Source organism: Microtus oregoni, unplaced genomic scaffold, assembly GCF_018167655.1.
Source record: "Microtus oregoni isolate MIOR12 unplaced genomic scaffold, Mior012 000001F_ref0000356, whole genome shotgun sequence".
NCBI classification, from domain to species: domain Eukaryota; kingdom Metazoa; phylum Chordata; class Mammalia; order Rodentia; family Cricetidae; genus Microtus; species Microtus oregoni.
The window spans coordinates 953,444-976,120 of NW_024543060.1; the positions used below are offsets into that span (position 1 = coordinate 953,444).

The 22,677-nt window shown below is 43.6% G+C and overlaps 1 protein-coding gene across 1 annotated transcript; it reads right to left on the reverse strand.

Moving 5' to 3' along the window:
• Nucleotides 1-867: 867 nt before the first annotated feature.
• Nucleotides 868-10,174, reverse strand: LOC121458252 (ankyrin repeat domain-containing protein 7-like). Its single transcript, XM_041667358.1, has 6 exons — nt 9,921-10,174; nt 6,931-7,048; nt 6,043-6,216; nt 5,107-5,213; nt 1,835-1,896; nt 868-1,034 (listed from the first exon to the last, which is right to left on the reverse strand). The coding sequence occupies exons 1-6, from the start codon at nt 10,172-10,174 to the stop codon at nt 868-870; spliced, it is 882 nt and encodes a 293-aa protein (XP_041523292.1).
• Between the last annotated feature and the right edge of the window lie 12,503 nt (nt 10,175-22,677).

Sequence of the window (22,677 nt, forward strand, 5' to 3'; positions counted from 1 at the left end):
CTCATGACTCAGGAAGGTCATTTGAACCACCAACTAGTGGACTGGGATTGCGGCTCAGTAGGAAAGCCTATGCTTATTATGCAGGAGGCCTCAGTCAGTTCTCACCACCATAAAAGCCATGAACAGTAAACTTCATAATACAGTGACACAAAGCTGTCTCCATCACAATAATATTGACTCTCTTCATCTTACCTCTTGAGAGAAGAGGGTTTTGTTTTTTTTAACCTTTTTTTTATTGCGAAAAGGAGAAAAAAAAAACAAGTTTCCTCCTCCTCCTAGCCTCCCATTTCTCTCCCCATCCTCCCACCCTTCTCCCCCTCATCCCACCCTTCTCCCCCTCCCCCCACTCCTCTCCAACTCCCTCTCCAGTCCAAAGAGCAGTCAGGGTTCCCTGCCCTGTGGTAAGTCCTAGGTCCTCCCCCTCCGTCCATTTCTAGGAAGGTGAACATCCAAACTGGCTAGGCTCCCACAAAGCCAGCACATTGCGTAGGATCAAAACCCCGTGCCATTGTCCTTGGCTTCTCATCAGCCCTCATTGTTCGCCATGCTCAGAGAGTCCAGTTTTATCCCATGCTTTTTCAGTCACAGTCCAGCTGGCCTTGGTGAGCTCCCAATAGATCAGCTCCACTGTCTCAGTGGGTGGGTGCACCCCTCGTGGTCCCAACTTCTTTGCTCATTTTCTCCCTCCTTCTGCTCCTCATTGGGACCTTGGGAGCTCAGTCCAGTGCTCCAGTGTGGGTCTCTGTCTCTGTCTCCATCCATCACCAGATGAAGGGAGAAGAGGGTTTTGGATTCACTACCTAGTGTGGTTGTCACTGACAACTGAGGTATAAAAGACACTGTGATGTCAGTTACTGAAAGTAAATACTACGTGGTGTTCCTGCCACTGCCACAAAGTCTCTCCAGACTCAATGGAGTAACAGACAATTCTTTGAAATACAGAATGATGTCATTTTCTACACTCTGCTTTTTTCCAATATTTATTCCTGAATCATGCTTTGCAGCATGGAAATGATATTCACCCTTACCATGTTCTATAAGAAAAACTAAAGAGAAAAGTACTGAAGGTAGGGATAATGGGTAGGGTGCTTGCCTAGAATGCTCCCAAAGCCTTGTGCTCAATGTCTAGCTCTTCAGAAAACCAAATCAAAACAAAAAACAAGGAAAGAAGAGAAGAAAGGAAGGAAGGAAGAAAGGAAGGAAGAAAGAAAAAGAAAAGGAAAACATGTCAGGATTGATAAGTCTTCATAAACTCAATACGTTCATTACAGAATGAAGCTTTCACCCCTAAATGGGAGATTTCTAAAGAAAACAATTATACAGTAGGACAAAACTGTTCAAATTGAGAAATTGCACAGACATTAAAGAGGTCAGAAGATTTTAATTATGTCATAAGGTAGGAAATTATTTAATGAAAGTTATTGATTACTGAGGTTGGTTTGTGACATAATTACATTCTAGTGACACCTACCTGTGTACTGTTATGCAGTACAAAATACAAGACTTTTGTCATAAAACTCAAGTAGAATATGTATTTCTAATAATCCTATTTGCTGCAATGTGACTATGGAGGACACGTGTGTAAAGTTGATTTCTCCTTTATTCAAAGGCAGTACAGATATCAGCATTAATATAAAATAAACAATGTTTTGACAATATATTTTTACAGTTGAAAGTTCTTTGAAATAAATTCTTAATTCTGACTTTTCAGAATATTTGAAAACCACAGAACTGCATTTATACTGGATTTCCTTAACTCCTTTTTGGGGATCTAAAATCTTTACTCTTCCTTATTTTCTTTAGGGAAGGTAGGAGCAGTTGGAGTCATTCTTACCTTCGTTGGAGTTGGCACAGGTTTTCATTGATTGTTCTGATTCTACTGCAGCTGCTCCTCCACTGTGACATATGTTTAAAAGTGATCAGCATTTAACTAGTCATATAAAAATACTTAGCATGTTTTCTAAATTCTTTATTTTTGAGTTCCTAATATATCTCTCATTAGATATTTACAAATAATTTTTTGAAACAGGTCTCATTATGCAGTCCAGATTACTTTAAACCCACTATATGCATCATGTTGGTCTTGAAATCAAAGCGATCTGTGTGCCTCCTGTTTTCCAAGTTCTGGGATTAAAGGCATGGGCAACAAGGCCCAGCCTAATAACTCTAAACTAATTCTTCAACAGTTGGTGATGATTAATGACTGCTGTCCTTCCCACCTTCCCTCATAGAGAAGAAACAGAGGAAATTTAGCTCTTGATAAAAACACACACTCTCTTCTCTCTCTCTCTCTCTCTCTCTCTCTCTCTCTCTCTCTCTCTCTTGCACACACACACGAATGATAGCAGTGCTTTTTCCATAGATTTGCTTGAATGCTCCAGTAACCTTGTATTTATATGCTCGTGGTGTCAGTGTTCCTGTTCCACTCATCTGCCTGCTTGTCCCTAAGGCCCCACAGTCCTATCTGTCAGAACTCTTTGGAGGTATTTTGTTGAGTACTATGCTCTCAATGGTCAGTATATGAAAAAGTATTTTTTTTTTTTTGCTTCTAAGCATCCTTCTGCCTGCATTCTTAGAAGCCATGACATTGAGCCTAAGCCTTCAAATTGTTTTAACAGTTCTTTCATGTGTGAATGCTGAAACCACCGCCTGGCTGTTTCTTTGTTCATAAGCCTTTTTGTGTAATCCTGAGTCTTTGTAACTCACGACCAGCTTCCAAACTCAAGAAAAGCAACACTCTTTTGTCAGCTATATTCTTCCCAGGTCACAGCTAAGACTGCTGTACTTCAGGGCCTATTTCCAGGATATTCTGGACCAGCAGCTTTATTTTCCTAGTTTCTGCTTTGGCTGTCATCACAGTCTTGGAACTTGTCATGGGGACTTTTCACCTGTGGTGTGAAGCTAGTCCAAAATAGCACCGCTGCTGAAGTGATCTGCAGAAAACTAAGAAAACCTTCAACCTTGACCACTATTTCCAATGTCTTTTTAGCAGATAATGATCCCCAGTCTTACTAGATCAACAACCTAAACTTACTTTTTCATCTTCATATTTGATATGCATTCCTGTTCACATCTGTGTATGCATTTGTGTCTGTTGATCCTAGTGCATGTTTTTTAGGTCAGAGGACATCCTTGACTGGCAGTCCTTGCCTCCTAACTTAGTTTTGAGGCAGAGTTTCTTGTTGTTAACAGCTGTACAAAGCAAGACTATCTAAAGTATAACTTTCCAGACAGTCTCCTCTCTCCATCTCCCATGTCCCTCAAGGTTCCCTGAGATTAAGATGCACACAGCACATGAGGCCCTTTCTGTGTTCTGAGGAGCTGAACTCTGAAATCTTGGGTTTGTGTGATAAGTACTTTATTCCTGAGACATGATCCTAGTCGTGAATTCCTAAAACTGTGCTATTCCATGTCAAAGTAACAAGCATACTTTATTTGCTTCAAAAGTACCAGCTTTACAAATTTCTGTCTATCTTGTATTGAAGGAAGAATAAATGACCTCAAATGGTTCTTCTTAGAGGGAAACACAGACCCTCTAACTGGATTAGAGGTTTAATTGAAAGTGCTCTGCACTCAGAAGCCTTAGTTCCATAATTAATAACAATACACTTATAGCCACCTCTTTAATTTAGACACAAAGTCTTCTTTTAAAAATTGAGTGTTTTAGAGCCAGATAGATGGCTCAGTGGGTATACATATTGTCACAGTAGCCAAGAATTCAACAAAAAGTCAGACACTGTGTAATATATCTATAATCCCAGCACTTTTATAGTACAAAGGAAGTGGAGGTAGTAAGATACCAAAGAGGCTTCCCAACCTGCTTACCTGGAGTAAGTGGCCAAGTGCCAAATAAAAATAGAAAAAAAATGCCTCAAATAAGATGGAAGACAAAGCCATCACACAGTGTTGTACTGTGTCTTGGTTGGGAATATCAGTGCATGCATGTCCTCTGACACAAAAACAAGTACATGAAGATGAGGGATGCTAAACCATGTTTAGAATATATGGTATGTCCAAAGTGTATTTTCAATAAAAACATACACAACACACAGGCTTTACTTTTTAATTCATCTGACTTTAAACTTGCATGTATGAACAAAAAAGGTAATCATTTAATTTTTAATGCTGAAATCATCTTAAATACCAAGTTCCATTTTAGAGCTGCTATTTCTGTGATAAAACACCATGACCAATATGAACTTGGGGACCAAAGGATTCATTTGGCTTATATGTCTGCACCATAGTCCATCATTAAAGGAAGATAGGGCAGGAACTCAAACAGGGAAGGAAGCTGGAGGCAGGAGCTTACAGAGGCCATGGAAGAGAGCTGCTTACTGGCTTGCTCATTCTGCTTTCTTATAGAACTCAGGGCCATGAGCCCTGGAACAGCACCTCCCATGATGTGTTGGGCCCTTATCCATCAATCACTAATTAAGAAAATGCCTTACAACCAGATCTATGGAGGCATTTTCTCAATGGAGTCTTAGTTCTTTGTACTCATTTTGGACAAGTGTCCCTATCCAGATTAGCTGTTTCAGGAGTTTGGGTGTACAGATTCACATCTGACTAACACAGTGTCAAGATAGTTCAGACAGGACAGGGGAAAATAGTAGCATCTGGTAATATCATCTAATTGATGGATACCCTAAACTATTTGCTTACTCAAATTCACTTAAAGCAAAGTGAGTGATCAAAGAGACAACATGATTTGAAAAAAATATTTAAATTGAACATATATAAGAAGCAAATATATAAGGAACAGGCTAAAAATAATAAAATTATACATTTCAGTGTTGATAATAAACTTGACACTTTTCAAAGTAAACAACATTAATGTGAAATTGCCTTAACAAGTAGAAAATTGCCAATCAAATCAGATTAGAAATGATCACGTGTTTTTGAATGGGAAGCTGAGCCCTGGTACACACTGTTCCTTTTTTTTTTATGTTGGAACAGTCTCTTTTCCAGCTCACACTCCCTGTGAGCTAGTCTTTCTCAATATATGCTTATGAGTTGAAGCCATCTTCCCTCTACCATTTTAGTGTTCATTACTTAAGCAATGAGACCCTCAAGAACAGCACTAAGATTGTAAAAAAGAAATGGTACCTATTTGGTGTAAGCTCCGAAGGTGCATCTGCACCGTTTTCAATTAAAAACTCTGCCATTTTAAGTTGATTTTCAAACAAAGCGAGTTTATAGGGTGTCAAACCATACTGTAAAGGAAAAATTTCATTTTATAAATTGACATGCTTTTCAAATGAAAAATGTATCACAGATTTTGAAAACAAAATGAGTCACAAAAGGATAGATTTTCCTTCAGCCCTTGCTGCAGATTCACACACACAGGGCTTCCCTTTCCTATGAAACATCTTTCCCTGTCCAACAATGCCCGTGAACACCACATATAGTCAGTAGCAGCCAGACCCTGCAACTCTGGTCTTCCAGCCTTATAAGGACAGGTTTGGAACTGTTTAGCCAATTGGCTAAACTTGACTGGGGAACGTCCTGGATTCAGGCTTAGGTCATTAATTACAATGGAGTTGCTCCTTGTCTAAGATAGAGTCCCATTTTGGCCCCTTTGTTATTTACATGTAACATCTGAAAACGTTAAGTGAAAATGTCTTCTCAGCATGTTTTCTTCAATGATCAAATTTCCACATTTACCTGTGTGCCTGTGACCTTCCCACTCTAGCCTCATCTCTGAGGGACAAGTCACATCAGTAACTTCTTAATTGCAACAGATTTCTGTTTTTTTCTACAGACATTTATCTTAAAATTATTTTTTTCTATTGTTTGTGTGTATGTGAAGTATGTGTGGGCCCAAGTCCTTTACTTGTTGAATTTTAAAGGAAAGCCCAAATCTGAAACAAAATGTGCTGTGCTGAGTTCCTTTAAGTTACCTACAAAACTATGAAAAACAGATTTGGAAAAAATGCTTTACTCTGAACAGATTCAGTGAGACTGCTTGAGCTTCAGAATATGGAAAGAGATCTGAGTGTCATTGCTAGAAGTACATTGTGAATGAAGTTGAATGATTCTTACCTCTGTTTTGGCTTTAATATCTACATTATACTCCAGCAGTTTGCTGACAACTGGTATGTTCCCTCTGCAAATGGCGTGGTGGAGGGCAGCATCGCCATTGGCATCTACAATGTGGGGATCAGCCCCGTGCATGAGGAGAATAGAGATGCATTCTACATTGTCCCGCTGGGCGGCCTGTGAGTATTGGATAAAGAAAGAGACACTGAAATCAAGAACTTTAATAAGCATTCCAACAATTCCATTGACTAGTTACCCTTGGATCAGACCAATTGTTTAGGTCATGCATATTATCCCTCTCAAGTAACCAGACTTTCCTAAATTCATAACCTCCCCACCAAAGTTTTCCAAGTGGTAGAGTTTCAGAGGTGTGCCACCACACCTAGATATTAAAGCATTTCACTAGCACCGTTTAGCTATTTTTGTAGTGGGGGAGGTTGCTTGTTCATTTGCTTGTTTTGATAACTTGACACAGGTTGAAGACACCTGGAAAAAAAGAATCTCACTTGAAGAACTGGCTCCACCAGACTGGACTCTGAGAAGCATGTATAGCATTTTCTTGATTGAGGTTGATCTGGGAGGGCACAGCTTCCTAGGGGTGGTGGCATGACTGGGAAGGTTATTCTGAGTAGTATAAGATATCTGAGCAAGCCTTGGAAAAAGCCACGGGAAAGCATCATTCCCCCATGACCTCTGCTTCATTTCCTGCCTCAGGTCCTGATTGAACTCCTGACCTGGTTTCCCTTCATGACTGACTGTGATGTGGAACTGTAAGCCAATAAACCTTTCCTTTCCTGAGATGGTTTTGGCCAGTGTTTCATCACAGCAACAAAAACCAAACAAGGATAATTTCTAATCCATTTTGTACCAAAAGTGTTTCGCGATAGTTACCTTTATTAGGGGAGTGCAGCCTTCATCATCCTTCATATTAATATCGGTACAGTCGTTGGATAATAGCAATGTTACTACATTAGGATGATTATGGGCAGAGGCGTAGTGCAGTGAACTCCTACAAATTGAGAGGACATTTTAGGAAATTACAGATTATTATGTAAAGGCACACTCAAGTAGACACCAATGTGCATTTCCTTCTGATGTAAAAGAAGAAACTAAAATTTTCTTATTTACTTATTTCTCTACTCAGGTGTTCATTTTCTGTGCTAGGCATATAGCGCATGGCTGTCCCATTCAAGGCGAGTGCTCTATCACAAGCTTCACCCTTCCTCAGAGCAGCCTCTCTGGATAACAGGAGAATGCCCAGTAGATTGAACTCAGATTGGATTTGAATCCTACTCTAATCACTGAGTGTTACTAGTTAGAACATAGACCTCCTATGAGCTCCACAAATCAATCTCTCCATCTGTAGAATGGGGATTCAACACTGCAGCTCTCTTACACAGTGCTGCTGTGAGGCTTCAACTCACATCTTCAAGAGCACGTACAAATGCTTCCAGCACCTGACAGCTCAGTGTTGCTGGATACAATTACAATTTGTTCCTAATGGTAACAAACACAATATTTCAATGAAGAGAAATAGCAGAATTATACCTACTGCAGATGTGAAAGATTTTACTCAAGTATCTTTACAATATTTTAAAACTATATTCCCTAAGCTGGCCTTGATTTGGTAATCCTCCCAGTAGGTAGGAATGCAGGCAGTTCCACTGCACCCACCTTACTCTTTATTTCACACTTTAGAATCGCTGATGTCTGCCACTTATAATTCATGATATTTTATGACTATAATTGGCAATGTTTTTTACTTTGCTACCATACAAAATAAAAGGTCACCATGCAGTCCATTGTGCCTGACATCCAATGAAATATGACACAATCCACAGGCCCATGACACTTCTAAAGGTCACATGTATCTATGTAAATTTCTGCTCTTAAGACTATGAAATGTAAACTATTTAGAATAGCAATAACAACAAACAAAAATCTAAAATTTCAGTCATCAATACTTAAACTTTTTTTTCATTTCTCTTTGCCCAGAATTAATGTTTCTATATTTGCTGCCAACAGGGACACAGCATAGTCCTCAGTCAATAGACAAAATGTCCATGTTAATATAGACACCAGGTGGTAGCAAATGGCTTTGCCTTATACCCCCATGAATTAGCACCAAAACTGAGCAAATCTATCCAGAAGGAGATAACCCATGGTATCATAGCTCCCTTGCTTTGATTTTCAAAAAGTTTAAAGACAAAAATTACTAGGGATTCAATTGAGCATCATTCATTGTTTTCAATATTTAAATTTATAGAATGTCAGGAAAGCTGACTGAACAGAGAAATGTAATATCTTATGAATGAGAGGGTCTTGAGAGCTAGTAGATTTGTATGCTGTACAGTAGATATCTAAGTTATGTGCAGGGAATAAGTGGATTGGCAGAATGGATAAATACAGCTGGAAAATTCAGTGTTTCTAAAGAATACACATATTAAGCAAAAATACTTTGAAACAATAATTTACTGTTCTATTATTTGTATGAAGCTCTAATTTGGAAGACTGAATAACTATAGACTAAATAACCTCACAACTACAGACATGATCAAGAAGCATGTGAGCTATGGAGAATCTACTGTTGAGGGTCATTGTTTCCTGCCTATAATCTAGTGAGAAACAGGAAACAAGGACTAGGAAAGAGGGCTGCAGTGATTGTTACAACTCAGTTGGAAAATCACTCACCCTGCAAGCCTGAGACCCCAACTTCAGAATCCCCAGCACCTTGAGAAACTGGTGCTGGAGATACTGGTGGATACAGGAGGATCCCCAAATCTATTTTGCCAGCAAGTCTAATCAGTATACTCCAAGACAATCAGTCAAACACAGCAGGGATTTGGGTGAGAGAATCTGTCTAAAAAGCTGAGGTGGAGAAACCACAGGGTGGTTCATTAGGTGAGGGCACCTACTGGCAGAGCCAATGGCCTATGTTCAATCCCCAGAATCCACAACGTGGCAGAACACAGCTGTCGATAGTTCTCTTCTGACCTTCAGACACTTGCTTGGCATGTGTGAGGCACAGGTGCATACACACATATGATTTTTTTTAATGAGATGAAAAGAAATTTTCAAAGAGAATGTCAACCGTTAGCCTTCTAGTATTTACCAAAACACACACAACATGTATATAAGGGGCCGGGGGACAGAGTTATAGTTCAAGTTGAAAATTTCCTTATGAAATCCCTCAGCAAGCATAAAACAGACATAAGATTTCTTGTTAATTCTTTGGGGTTTTTTTGGCTATGAGTTGGCTTTTTATGTGAAAATTTATCTTATGATACAATTTTCTGTGTTGCATATAACATAGCATTAAAACATATACATTAAAGGGCTGGAGAGATGGCTTGGCATTTACAAGCTCTAGTTTTTCCTGCAGAGGACCTGGGTTTGATTCCTAGTACCCACACAGCAGATCACAACTGTCCATGACCCCAGTTCCAGGAGATCCAACACCCTCTTCCTATGCTTGTGTGGTACACTGAAAATACATGCAGCCAAAACACTCAAACCTAAAACATTATAAGTGTACACATAAAAAGATGTATGTGGTTTCCTTAGCTAAATTCCTTTAAAGCCCTCAGTAAAGTGCTCTAAAAGAGACAATGTAAAGGGATTTGTAAACTAACTGAAGTTCTTTGTTTTGCTTCTCTTAAAGAAAGCCTCGGAGCTGCCCTTCCAAGGTGTGCAGGTTTCAGGTGCCTAGGAGCTTAAAGCAGGTACAAACCCAGAGGTCTCCATGAAAGAAGAGCCTTAAGCATGACATCTGCCCTCCCACAGGCTGCAGATCTGGAAGGTATGTTTCTCCCTAGTAGACCCTGACTGTCCCCAACAGTTTCTGCCCCTCCTGCCCCTCGCCCCTCCTCAGGCCCCATTACCTGCTCCTTCTGTCGCACTCGTTAACACGGTGTTCCCTGGCATTGATCAATCTCTCGACTAATTTGACATCACCCACACTGGCCGCCCTTTGTAATCGGCCCACGGGATCGTACCCAATTAGGTACAAAGGGAATCGCTGCTGTCTTCTACCCAAGCACCCACGACCCAGGCATGTGGGCCACAGGTGGGTATACCAGGGAGACCGCTGAGGGGCCCGAATGGTTAGGGCATCATACTCCATATCTTCCTGCATGTTAAGGCTCTACAGGCCCTCCTGGCCCTCCCGACAACCCCGCCCCCCCTCCCAGCCCTCCTTGCCCTCCCGGCCCTCCTGGCCCTCCTGGCCCTCCCGGGCCTACTGCCCCTCCCTTCCTTCCCCTTTAACCACCCCCACCCTCCCAAACCCAGTAGTAAACGTTCAAAATCTGGTTAAAATTCCCCACTGAACCAAATAAGCGTCCTGCTTGGGCAGATCCTTAGTTCAGTGTGAGCTGAATTCTGATTCACCCTTAGCAACACAGTTCTAGGGGCATAGTGATGCGCTATGAGCTCACAATGGTACTCAGCAGCTGTGCACCGAGGTTGTGTTCTGTGTGTGCCCATGTCAGACTTCAGCGACAAAAGCATACAGTGCTCAGTACATGTAGACAAATATTGTATGTTTTCTCTTTTAAGGATGTTATGGTTCTGATATGGGAACTTCAATCTGAATACCCACAGAGGTATGGAACCTAGTAAGGGACCAGGAGGAAGGAGAGGAAAGGAAAGAAAAAAGTCTATAGTGTTATTTAGCTATTAAGGAAAACTAGAATTGGATGGTTTAATGAAAGGGGGATGGGGCAGAAAGGTAAAGAAAGGAAAATGGAGAGGGACAACCAATACTAAAGGTCCTTTGAAAAACTATATGGACACTGACTATCCTAGAATCTTCCTTTACATATGTGAAAGGAACCCACAGGGAGACAAAAAACAACAGGGGAGAGAAGACTTCAACTAGATATCTTGTGCCACCAAATTAAACCTCCAGTGCCAGGAACAGGTTACAGCCTGTTGAGTCATTCACCAAAGGGACCCATGGAAACCACCAAATAGCACAGGCTATTGCCAAGGCTCTTGGTTGCTCACACAAGCTGATGTTAAGGTCTTGTTTCTGGAGGGAACACTTCTATCACTGAATATGGAGACGTTGAGCTGGTGTCTAACTACATTATTCACCTACTAACCACAGTTCACTGTACTGGAAGGTACTCTACATGCCCCTGGAGGAGAAAAGTAGTCCTCATTACCTCTCAGCACAAACCCTTCAACCTACAACCACACCCAAATGGAAGGAAGCTCACAGATATTTATATCTAGGGGATCCAACACCCTCTTGTCTCTTTGCAGGCACCAGACATGCACACAGTGAACATACATATATGCAGACAAAACATAGACATGAAATGTGATCTGTAGATATTGAGAAGTAATACATTTATGTAGTAAGTTTACTCTTTTAAAGTATATAACCCAGTAGGTATTTTTTTACTATGTTCTTACAATAACGCAACCATTATTCTATTTACTTTTAAAATAATTTGTCATTTGAGAAAAATCACTTTATTCATTAGCAGTTACTCTTCATTTCTCCAGACCCCCACCACCTGTTAGTTACCAATCTAACTTTCTGTTTCAAGTGTCTCATTCTGGGTATTAAAGAGAAATCAAATCATCTAATAAAGAAGTGTCCCATTCTTCAGTCCTTTGGCTACTTTCAAATGAACTTAATATTTGTGATATTTATTCATGTTATAGGATGTATCCTTTCTCTACCCCTTTCCATGACTAGAAACTAGACCACTGTATTAACACACCACCCTTTGTTTACCTACTCATCAAGCAGTAGGTAATTGGGGTATCTCCTTTTTTTCTATATATAAACGCTCAGTTGCTAGTAGTTGCACCAGCAGTAATGTAGCAGGTTCCTGTTCTCTGGTATGTTTACACTCTCACATATGTCCCAGCACCTGTGCATGCTAGACAAGTGCCTTCCCTGTGACTTATATCCTCAGCATGCAACATATACTTTTCAATTCTTAGACCATATTTTGCTGTCCAGCTTCAAACTCATATATGATAGACACCACACACACACACACACACACACACACACACACACACACTCCTCTACCAAGTGCTGGGATTGCAGAGCTGTGAAACCAGGACTGACTTATCTTTTGTATTTTCACCATTTTAATGATATCAAGTATCATCTCATTGAAATTTGATTTGCAACACTTGACGGCTGATGGTGTTGAACATCTTCCAGTGTGCCAGTGGGACATTTGGAAATCTTTCCAGGTCCCATGGCATGTGGGTGAGGTTCAACCCACGGCTGGTAAGGGACAGACAAATATGCCATGTAGATGAAGAATGGGTGCAAAGTTTTATTAAAAGGGGCGGTGTAGTGGTGTGGAAGGGATGGGAGGAAAAGACAGAGAGAAAGAGAAACCGAGAGAGAGGGAGGAGGGAGACGGAAAAGAGGCTGAGACCTGCTTTCCTCAGTGGGGGAAAAAGAGAAGAAGAGAGAGAGGGAAGGGAGGGAGGGAGGAAGGGAGGGAGAGCACTAGAGAGACTGAGAGTGAACGGAGGGTCTCTTAAAGGGACAGGATACCATTTGCTATACAGCCAGGCAGATGGTGTGAGGTGCTGTGTGAGGGTGTGCCTGAATACTAACAAAATTTCTCTTCAGATCCATTTATTGCCCTCTGTTTCACTGGGCTGTCATTCTAGTGTTAAGTTATAAGAAATCTTAAATTCTGAAGAAAATTCCCTATAGGCCTATATATGGTTATATACAACACATGAGAATAAATCAAAGAGCAGGGAATATATAATGATTTCTTCTGGACCCATGTATGAGGCAAGCTCACACTACCCCCAAGCTCATGTACAGCCCTATGTTTTCCTTACTAGCTAGCATTTTACAAGCATTTGCTTATTTATGGAGGGAGAGAAATATAAAAAAAACACTTCTGTTTTTATTTTTTAATGGAAAGAAAACATGGGGAAAGGGCCATTGAAATGGCTCTGCACCTAGGACCATATTCCATACAAGTCTGATAACCTGAATTCCATTTCTGGAATCCATGATAGGAGATTTAAACCAACTCCCAGATGGTGTCTCTGACCTCTACATATCTTTCTTGTCTTTCACAAATACACACACACACACACACACACACACACACACACAGAGAGAGAGAGAGAGAGAGAGAGAGAGAGAGAGAGAGAGAGAGGCCAAGGAGCATTACTTCTTATTGGCCTATTCCCTATGGCTTTCTCAGCCTGTTTTCTTATGGGAATGAGGACCATCTGTACAGATTGCTGCCAAAGTTGGTTGACTCAACATTGCAAACGAAACTTTGGGTGATTGCCCAGGTAGTCAGTTGTCTCTGTCAATTGTTGCACATTTTGGATATATCTCATTTGTTAAGTAATATTTATTCCCTTCTCAGATCTTTGACGGAGTTGAAGATTATATAATTGTAGTTACTCTCTACATATTTAGACTCCTTGAGGTAGAATGTTTAGCAAAACTTTTGTTCTCAATATTGTTTGTTATATTTATTATTTGTTATTATTGTATATAGTTGTATTTGGTTTAGTTCTGTCTTATTTAGACAAAAAGGGGAGATGTAGGGATAAGTCCCGCCCCTTAGGGGGTGTGTTCGCCTCGGGCTAATGTTTACCTATAAATTTGAGTTTGATTTCCAGCATCCACACACTGTCTCACAACTGTCTGTAACTCCATTCCCAGGAATGCCCAGTGCCTTCTTCAGATGCCGGGCACACAAGTTGCATAGACATGCATGCATGCTTTAATCATCCAGACACATACAATGAATAAATAAAACATGGACATTTTATGTTTTGCTTAGGAATCAATTGCCCTGTGCTTGACTTCTCATCATATCTGTTGTGTGGAGGATAAAGAACCTAGGAACCATGGGAGTGGAAGAAGCAGTTTTGCGGTTGTGGGAAAGGGAGGGGGTAATTAGAACACGTGGGACATGAAGGCTGAAGGAGAAAAGAGGAACCGTGGGGAAGAAGACAAATAAGGGCAAAGTATGTTTCAAGATGTCAAAATAAAACCCATTGCTTGTTTTTTTTTTTATTAAAACATAAATCCTGGGCTGGAGATGTAGCTCAGTTGGTAAGGGCTTGCTTAGCATGCTGCCTAACTTTATGCTAACTTGGCACAAGCTAAAGCTATCTGAGAAGGGAGAACCCCAATTGAGAAAATAAGATGGGGCAATAGGCAGGCCTGTAGGGCGTTTTCTTAATTAGTGATTCATGTGGAAGAGCCCAGCCCACTCTGTGTGGTGCCACCCCTGGGCTGGTGGTCCTGGGTTCTGTAAGAAAGCAGGCTGAGCAAGCCATGATGAGCAAGCCAGGAAGCAGCACTCCTCCATGGCCTCTGCTTCAGCGCCTGCCTCCAGGCTCCTGCCTTGTTTGAGCTCCTGCCCTGACTTCCTTCAGTAATGGACTATGATGTGTAGGTGTAAACAAAACTCAATGTCTCTGCATGATTGGGCAGTCCTTGGGTAGCCCAGAGGAGTTCTGGTGAGGATCCAGTGAAGAAGGTGTACCAGAAACCAGAGCCCTTGATCCAGACCAACCACTCGTTGCTATGAACATTTGCTTCTAAAGCTGATTGGACAAAAGGTGTAGCATGTGGCATACTGCTCCTGATGCCACCAGGACAAATGAGGAGGTATTGGAGAGAAGGGGAAGGAAGAGAAGCCAAGAGTTTTTTCTGTTGTTTTGTTTTAATTTCTTGGGATTTTTTGTGCCTATTTGGGCCAGCATATGCCCCGAAATAATTACATGGAAACTGTATTCTTTTTTTTAACTTATTTATTTATTAAGGATTTCTGCCTCCTCCCCGCCACCGCCTCCCATTTCCCTCCTCCTCCCCTGATCTAGTCCCCCTCCCTCATCAGCTCGAAGAGCAATCAGGGTTCCCTGACCTGAGGGAAGCCCAAGGGCTGCCCACCTCTATCCAGGTCTAGTAAGGTGAGCATCCAAACCGCCTAGGCTCCCCCAAAGCCAGTACGTGCAGTAGGATCAAAAACCCATTGCTGTTGTTCTTGAGTTCTCAGTAGTCCTCATTGTCCACTATGTTCAGCTAGTCCGGTTTTATCCCATTCTTTTTCAGACCAAGGCCAGCTGGCCTTGGTGAGTTCCCGATAGAACATCCCCATTGTCTCAGTGTGTGGGTGCACCCCTCGTGGTCCTGAGTTTCTTGCTCGTGCTCCCTCTCCTTCTGCTCCTGATTTGGACCTTGAGATTTCTGTCCGGTGCTCCAATGTGGGTCTCTGTCTCTGTCTCCTTTCATCACCTGATGAAGGTTAATATTCCGGAGGATGCCTATATGTTTGTCTATGGATTCACCTTCTTATTTAGCTTCTCTAGGAATGTGAATTATAAGCTCAATGTCCTTTATTTATGGCTAGAAACCAAATATAAGTGAGTACATCCCATGTTCCTCTTTTTGGGTCTGGCTTACCTCACTCAGGATAGTGTTTTCTATTTCCATCCATTTGTATGCAAAATTCAAGAAGTCCTTGTTTTTTACTGCTGAGTAATACTCTAATATGTATATATTCCACACTTTCTTCATCCATTCTTCCATTGAAGGGCATCCAGGTTGTTTCCAGGTTCTGGCTATTACAAACAATGCTGCTATGAACATAGTTGAGCATATACTTTTGTTGTATGATAGAGCCTCTCTTGGGTATATTCCCAAGAGTGGTATTGCTGGGTCCAGGGGTAGGTTGATACCGAATTTCCTGAGAAACCGCCACACTGCTTTCCAAAGTGGTTGCACAAGTTTGCATTCCCACCAGCAATGGATGAGTGTACCCCTTTCTCCACAACCTCTCCAGCAAAGGCTATCATTGGTGTTTTTTATTTTAGCTATTCTGATAGGTGCTGGAGCAGTAGCTAAGAGCTTGTATAATCCACACAATGCAGTAATATGGGTGGCGGGACTGCGTCCCCAGCACCCCGGCTGCCTGGCTAGCTTATGCCCTGAAATAATTACATGGACACTGTATTCTTTTAAACACTGCTTGGCCCATTTCTATCTAGCCTCTTCTAGGCTAATTCTCACACCTGGACTAGCCCATTTCTAATTATCTGTGTAGCCCACGAGGTGGCTTACCAGGGAGATTCTAGCCTACATCCATCCTGGGTCGGAGCTTCATCACATGTGCCTCAGAGAGCAGAGCTATCCCCGCGTCGTCCCAGGAGAGGGGAGCATGGCATCTCTGTTCCAGAAAGCAGAGCTGTTGAGTCTGAGCTCACTTCCTCTTCCTTCTAGCATTCTGTTCTGTTTTCTACTCCCACCTATGTTTTAACCTATGAGGGCTAATCAGTTTCTTTATTGCTTAACCAATGAAATCAACAGATTGATATATGACACTCCCACATCAACACAAGACAGAGAGAAGACAACACTTTGGGAATGGCCTTGACTTCTGAAACCTTAAAGCCAGCTCCCAGTGACACATCTCCAACAAGGTCATACCTCCTAGTTCTTCCCAAACAGTTCTAGCATCGGGGACCAGGCATTCAAATTTGCAAGCCCAGGGGGCCATTCTCCTTCAAACCACCACTCTGAGTAATTTCTGACCACGTGGGTCCTCTCATTATACATGAATAGCCTTTAATTTTATCTCTTGGCTTGTTGCTTATATACTGTTCTGTCTTTAATATTTTACTGATTGGACCATGCAGTTGAGTGACAGCAGTTACTTGTACTTTTGTTGTTGTTTGAGACAAGGGTTTCTCTGTGTACTTATTGTCCTGTAACTCTATCTGTAGACCAGGCTAGACTCAAACTAAGGGATCTGGTTGTCTCTGCTTCTGGTGTGCTGGGATCAAAGGCGAGCGCCATAAAAGCTGGCCTGACAGCAGTTAGTTATAATATTTTGCTTTTCTAGAACATTCTCAGGGATCCTCACATTTTCAAATATAATCTGCACATTCTGTGTCAAGCTCCCACAAGTGTCTTTGTTGATGAAGCCTTTTGCTGAGAAGTCCATTAAACTTTCTTCCTTCCGTGCTCCCCTATCCTACCTTCCTTTTTCCCAATCTTCCTTTTTCCCCAAGTTCCCCCCATCCTCCCCTTCTCCCTTTTCTTTCCCCATCTCCCCTTATCCCCATCCCACCCCACCCCCAAGATCCCAATTTTCTCCCCGGCAATTTTGTCTACTTCCCATAGCCAAGAGGATAACTATATGTTTTTCCTTTGGTTCAACTTCTTACTTAGTGGAGCTGATCTACTGGGAGCTCACCAAGGCCAGCTGGACTGTGACTGAAAAAGCATGGGTTAAAACTGGACTCTCTGAACATGGCGAACAATGAGGGCTGATGAGAAGCCAAGGACAATGGCACGGGGGTTTTGATCCTATGCAATGTGCTGGCTTTGTGGGAGCCTAGCCAGTTTGGATGTTCACCTTCCTAGATATGGACAGAGGGGGGAGGTCCTAGGACTTACCACAGGGCAGGGAACCCTGACTGCTCTTTAGACTGGAGAGGGAGGGGGAGAGGAGTGGGAGGAGGGGGAGAAGGATGGGAGGAGGGGGAGAAGGGTGGGAGGAGGGGGAGGGAAATGGGAGGCTGGGAGGAGGTGGAAACTTGTTTTTTTTTTTTTTCTTCTTTTTCTCAATAAAAAAAAAAGAAAAAAAAATTTCTTCCTTTGCTCCTCATTTCTTGTCTGTGGCCCTGTGTTAAGACTGCAAGTGAATTGACCTTTGACATCTCTTGGTTGTGTTTTTGTTGAGTGGAATTTCATTAGAACTGGAAGCACTTAGCAGTTTTCTCCCATGTGCCCCTGAGTGCCCAGGGCAAGCCAGAGCTGTCTCCATTAATCCACTTCCTGCCCAGGGATCTCACCACAGATCCTTGTGTTCCTTGTTAATAGTGACATCTGCTGGCCGCAGGTTAACAAGACAGTACGGTGGTAACTTGTGGTTGTGCTGACTTTATTCTAATACAGTACAACAGTTGCCTCTTGTGGCCTCATCCACTACTTTCTTTGGAGCCTTCTTCCCCAGTGGTCCTCTCTCAGATTGCCCCACACCCAGCTGGCACCTGGGCTCCAGAAAGTTCAAGCTGGTCCTGCTGGCTGTGGGCATTGCCCTCCCGCCCCTAGCCTCTTCCTAGGCAGTAGGGAAAACCTGGTGGGAAGAAGTGAATTTGACACCCCCCCCCCCCCCGCCGGGGTTGTGCCCTCGGCCACTGTGAGCCTGATCTGGCTGGGATTCTGGGGTTAGAAGGCGGGTGATTGACTGTCTCCCTGGGCAGCAGGTGGCAGGGTATTTTTAGCCTTTGGAGTCTTTAGGGAAAGGCCAGGGTGAGGGTAGAAGGGCAGTGAGATCCAAGGACACTGGTTCCTCCAAGACCTGAGTTCAAAAATCTCCAGAGACTGGGCCTTTCCCCAGCATCTCACAGGCTCTTGGGTTCTGGGTACAGGTTGTCCACTGTGAAAGCCACACGCTCATCCAGTCATTGGCCGTTTCCATGTCTTAGGCAGTTAGTAAATGGGGGAGGGAAAGTGGCGGCTTTGGGATGCCAACCTGGCAGGCACCCAAAGAAAGACTGACCTGTTCCTCTTCAGAGCTTCTGTTCACGGTACTGCCCAGCCCTCAGTAATCCCATGAACCCCAAGAACGACGATCTTATTCTAGCTATCAAAGAACGAGAAAATGAAAGCTGAGAGGCCTGACTGATGACATGGGTGTGGGAGGTCGATCTGAGGCACCACAGCCACAGGGCTAGGGCCTGGCTGAGTGCTCAGTGGGACCAGTTTGGAACTGTCTGCCAGTGAGACCCTGCAAGAGGCCTGGTTCACTGGTTCTAAGCCTTCTCCAGAATGGTTGGTTCAGTGCTTGGCATGTGCTCCTGGGAGGATGGGCACAGCAAACCCCTCACTGCGCTGGGCTTTCCCATTGCAGCTCATGCGGTCATTTGGCCTTCACTCAGCCTACCGAATAGGCCCTGAACTCCATCATAACTGTCTTCCTCTGAGGGGGAAACTCAGAACAGCTGTAAGGGGAGGGGTCTGTGGCTCCCTGATCCAGCCAGTGGAGGACCAGGGACAGCCCTAAGTTTGGAGGAGAGAATCCCTATCTGGGAGAGCCTTCTTCCCTGGTCCTGGTTCCTCTGAGTGCCCCCAGCTGGGGGCCCCCAAAATAACCGTATCTGAAGATCCACAGGCCACACTGATCATGAAAGCTGGCAATGATGGGACCAAGAGGGCCACCCATCTCCTAGAGATTTTATGGTGCTCTGGCCCAAGGGAGCCACCTTCACCATCACTTCTGTGGGCACCAAGAGTCATGCCCAGGCAGGAGGCTCCCATTCCTGTTGTGCAGCCCTGAAGTACAGACACCAGCAAGACTGAGGAGTTCCTGGTGCCCTACCAGGTACTCACAGTTGGCTCAGAAGCGCAGTGTGCAACACAGGCAGGTGAGAGTTATTTGTCAAATTTAGTGCCTACTTCAAGAATTGAAACCCAACACTCGAAGATAATCTGGAGAGGCTCCTGCGGACCTTGAAGGTTTCCGACACTGACTCGACACCCTCCCTCTCAGAAGAAGTGGATGAGGCCAGCGATGAGGTGAAGGTGAAGGCAGCTCTCAAGGGAATTCTGGGTGACAGTCAGCTTATCCTGGCAGACTGCCACCTGTTGGCAAAATGCCACATGGTGTAGGTAGTGCTTCCAAAACACGGGACCTTATGCTGGAAGACTTTCCTCTTCCTGTTCAGATAACAGGGAGATAGAGGTGGCCCATGATCAAGGGGTGAAGGCCCCCACCCTGAAGGGTCTCAGTGACTACCTTGCTTACTTTGAGTTCTCCACAAAGTACCTGGTGGCTTCTCCATTTCTAACCAAGGGATAACTCCGACATGGCCAATGGGTAAGGACCTTGGGTTCTTATGCCCAGCTAGGAAGCTGATATTGGGGTAAAATATAGGGATGAGAAGATTTTTACCATGGGATAAGATCAGTAGACAATGCATTTCACTACCATGGAATGAAAGCATGCTGGGTTTGCAGGGCAAGGACAGAAGTTGCTAGAACTATGGGTGGAAAGGTAGCACCTCAGAGAAGGGCACGTTAGAGAGCAGAAGATAAGAAAGGGAAAGTCCCTGTGTCGAGCTGCTGAGATGCTCGGCTGTTAGAACACGTGCAGCTTCAGTTAAGCATGGCTGCTTTCCTCTATGTGTGCTGGGGATCCATGCTTAGGACCTTATTCTTCTGGGACAGACTTTACCCACTGAGCCACCTTGCCAGCCTTCCGTGTTAGCATCTTAAGGAGTCTGTCCTTGATTCAGGCGAGTGGGACTTCCTCAGCTGAATGGAGAAGTGCCCAGTCCAGGAACCCCACTAGAGGCCCTAGAACCTGGAAACTGAAGTGTGAGCCCCTGAGGAGAGCGAGTACAAGACAGGCAGTCACCCCCAACCAGCTGGATAGAGCATTGTGATTGGTGGTGAAGGCATCAAAATACAAGAGCCAGGTCCGGGGCTGCAGCTCAATGGTTGGCAAAGCGCTTGCTTAGCAACCAAGCAAAGCAAAACAAAACCCAGATCCTTCTCCTGCCAACGCCAGCCCCTTGTGCTGCATCCCTCATCTAGAAAGTGCTGTCAGTTCTCTGGTTCAGTGTTCTGTTCCCATGGAGTCTCATGGTCATGATCAACACCGCATCATCTCCCCTAACTCTCTTACAGTGACCATGACCACCCTCATATGGGAAGCTCTGATATGTCCTGCACTGGAGAAATCTGGTTTATGTCCATCAACCCAGCATCTCCCGAGCTTCTGGGAACCTGAAACCTGCTTCCCAAGTCACTTCATGTCTGTCAGCACTGCTATGTCACAGGTTTCACGGTACCAGGCCACTGCCACCTCAGGATGGTGTCAGCTGCTTTGACTTGGGGCTGCACTCTGCTCCAGCTGGCATGGAGTTGGACTGACCCCTGCTGGCATGGAACTTGAGCCCATCTCCTCCCAAGTCGGCCCAGTCTGGTCCATGTGCTCGGCCTGTGTCCCCTCCACAGTGGCTGCCATTCAGTTCCCACTCGTTTGCTATGGCTGCAGGGAAATGAATCCCTCAGGTGCTCCCGTCACAGCCATCCTCACTGTCATTCCAGAACGACATGCTGAAGCCATGCTCATCTTCCAGCCGAGACCCTCAGGACGGTGACTCCTCGCTCCCTGCTTTCCCTCCTGGAAAGACAAGAGTTAACTTTCCTTCCTTCTCTACCACAAACTTCCCTCCTTCCCTTCTCTCCAAAGGGGCATTTGGTTAAATGAATACTTAGTGTTTATGTTCTTAGACTGTGCAAATGTTGTTTACAACAAGCTATTTAGGGTACTGTGGCTGTAATTCTTTTTAGTGAAATTCTCTCCCTGCAGGTTACAGGTTACAATTCTCTCTCCTTCTCCCTCTCCCCCTTGCCCTCCATTTCTCCCTCCCTCCCTCCCTCCCTGTTTTCTACGTGTGTCTCTATAATACAGCTCCAAACTCTCAGTACTGAACACTTGTGTTCAGCAAGGAGGCATGTATAAGGTTCATTCCCAGGATTGGAAAAAAAGAAAACATCTAAGTTGGTGGCTTTATAATCACAGTTATAATCCCAGCTCTTTGGATACTGAGACAGGGTGGTCTATAGAATGAGACCCTGTCTCAAAAATCAAAGTAAGGTTAGAGATGGCTCAATGGTTAAGAGCCCTGGCTAATCATGATGCTCAGGATCCAGGTTCGGTTCCCAGCACACACGGCCGCTCACAACCATATATAACTTCAGTTCCAGGGGTCCCAGTGCCCTCTTCTAGTCTCTGTGGTCATGTGCCATGTGGTAGACATCTATACATGCGAGCAAACACACATTTTGGACATCCATACATGTGAGCAAACACACATTTTAAAATAAATATTAAAAATCAAACTGAAAATTTACTGGTATAATTAAATGAGTAGGTGTTTGGTAAGTTAGAAGCCTCTGAGGAAACATTAGTTCCTAGGTTCCCATCCATACTGGTTGCCTTGGGGCCTCTCCATAGCATTGTTCTGGAAACACATTGACTTTCTCTAGTGCTGACCACAGTGTTACTTGAATCTCCGTCTTCAGCTTGGTTTATTCTTTGAGGAGGTGAAGGAGCATGTGACTTCCATGTCTGAGAACTGCCATTGTCCTGTCATCACACACATGTGACCTCCATGTCTGAGAACCACCATTCTGTCATCACGTGTGACTCCCATGTCTGAGAACTGTCATTGCTCTGTCGTCACAGTGGATGCATAGTTTGATTGGGTATAAAATTGTAGGGCAAAAGTAATTCTACATAAGCTCACTGTTTTGTGTGTGTTCTTATCTTAAAGTAGTTTTATACTCACAGAGAAGTATCGAGTTGTGTAGAGTTCTGCCCTATGGCTTTACCCAGCTCTCCTTCACGCTGGCGTCTCACACAGACACAGTATGTCTTGCAGTAGGAAATTAACTTCATGCCCCGTGGTTTCCTACTCCACCAGCTACGTTCCACCAGGGTCTCCACAGATGTCATCCTGTTCTTCTAGGATTCTATGTTGCATGTAACTGTTGAGTCCTCTACTCTGGGCTAAGTCTTCAGTCTTTCTGTTTCTCACAACCTTGACATCCCTTAGAATGTTGTGAAGTTTGGATTTCTCTGAAGCTTTCCT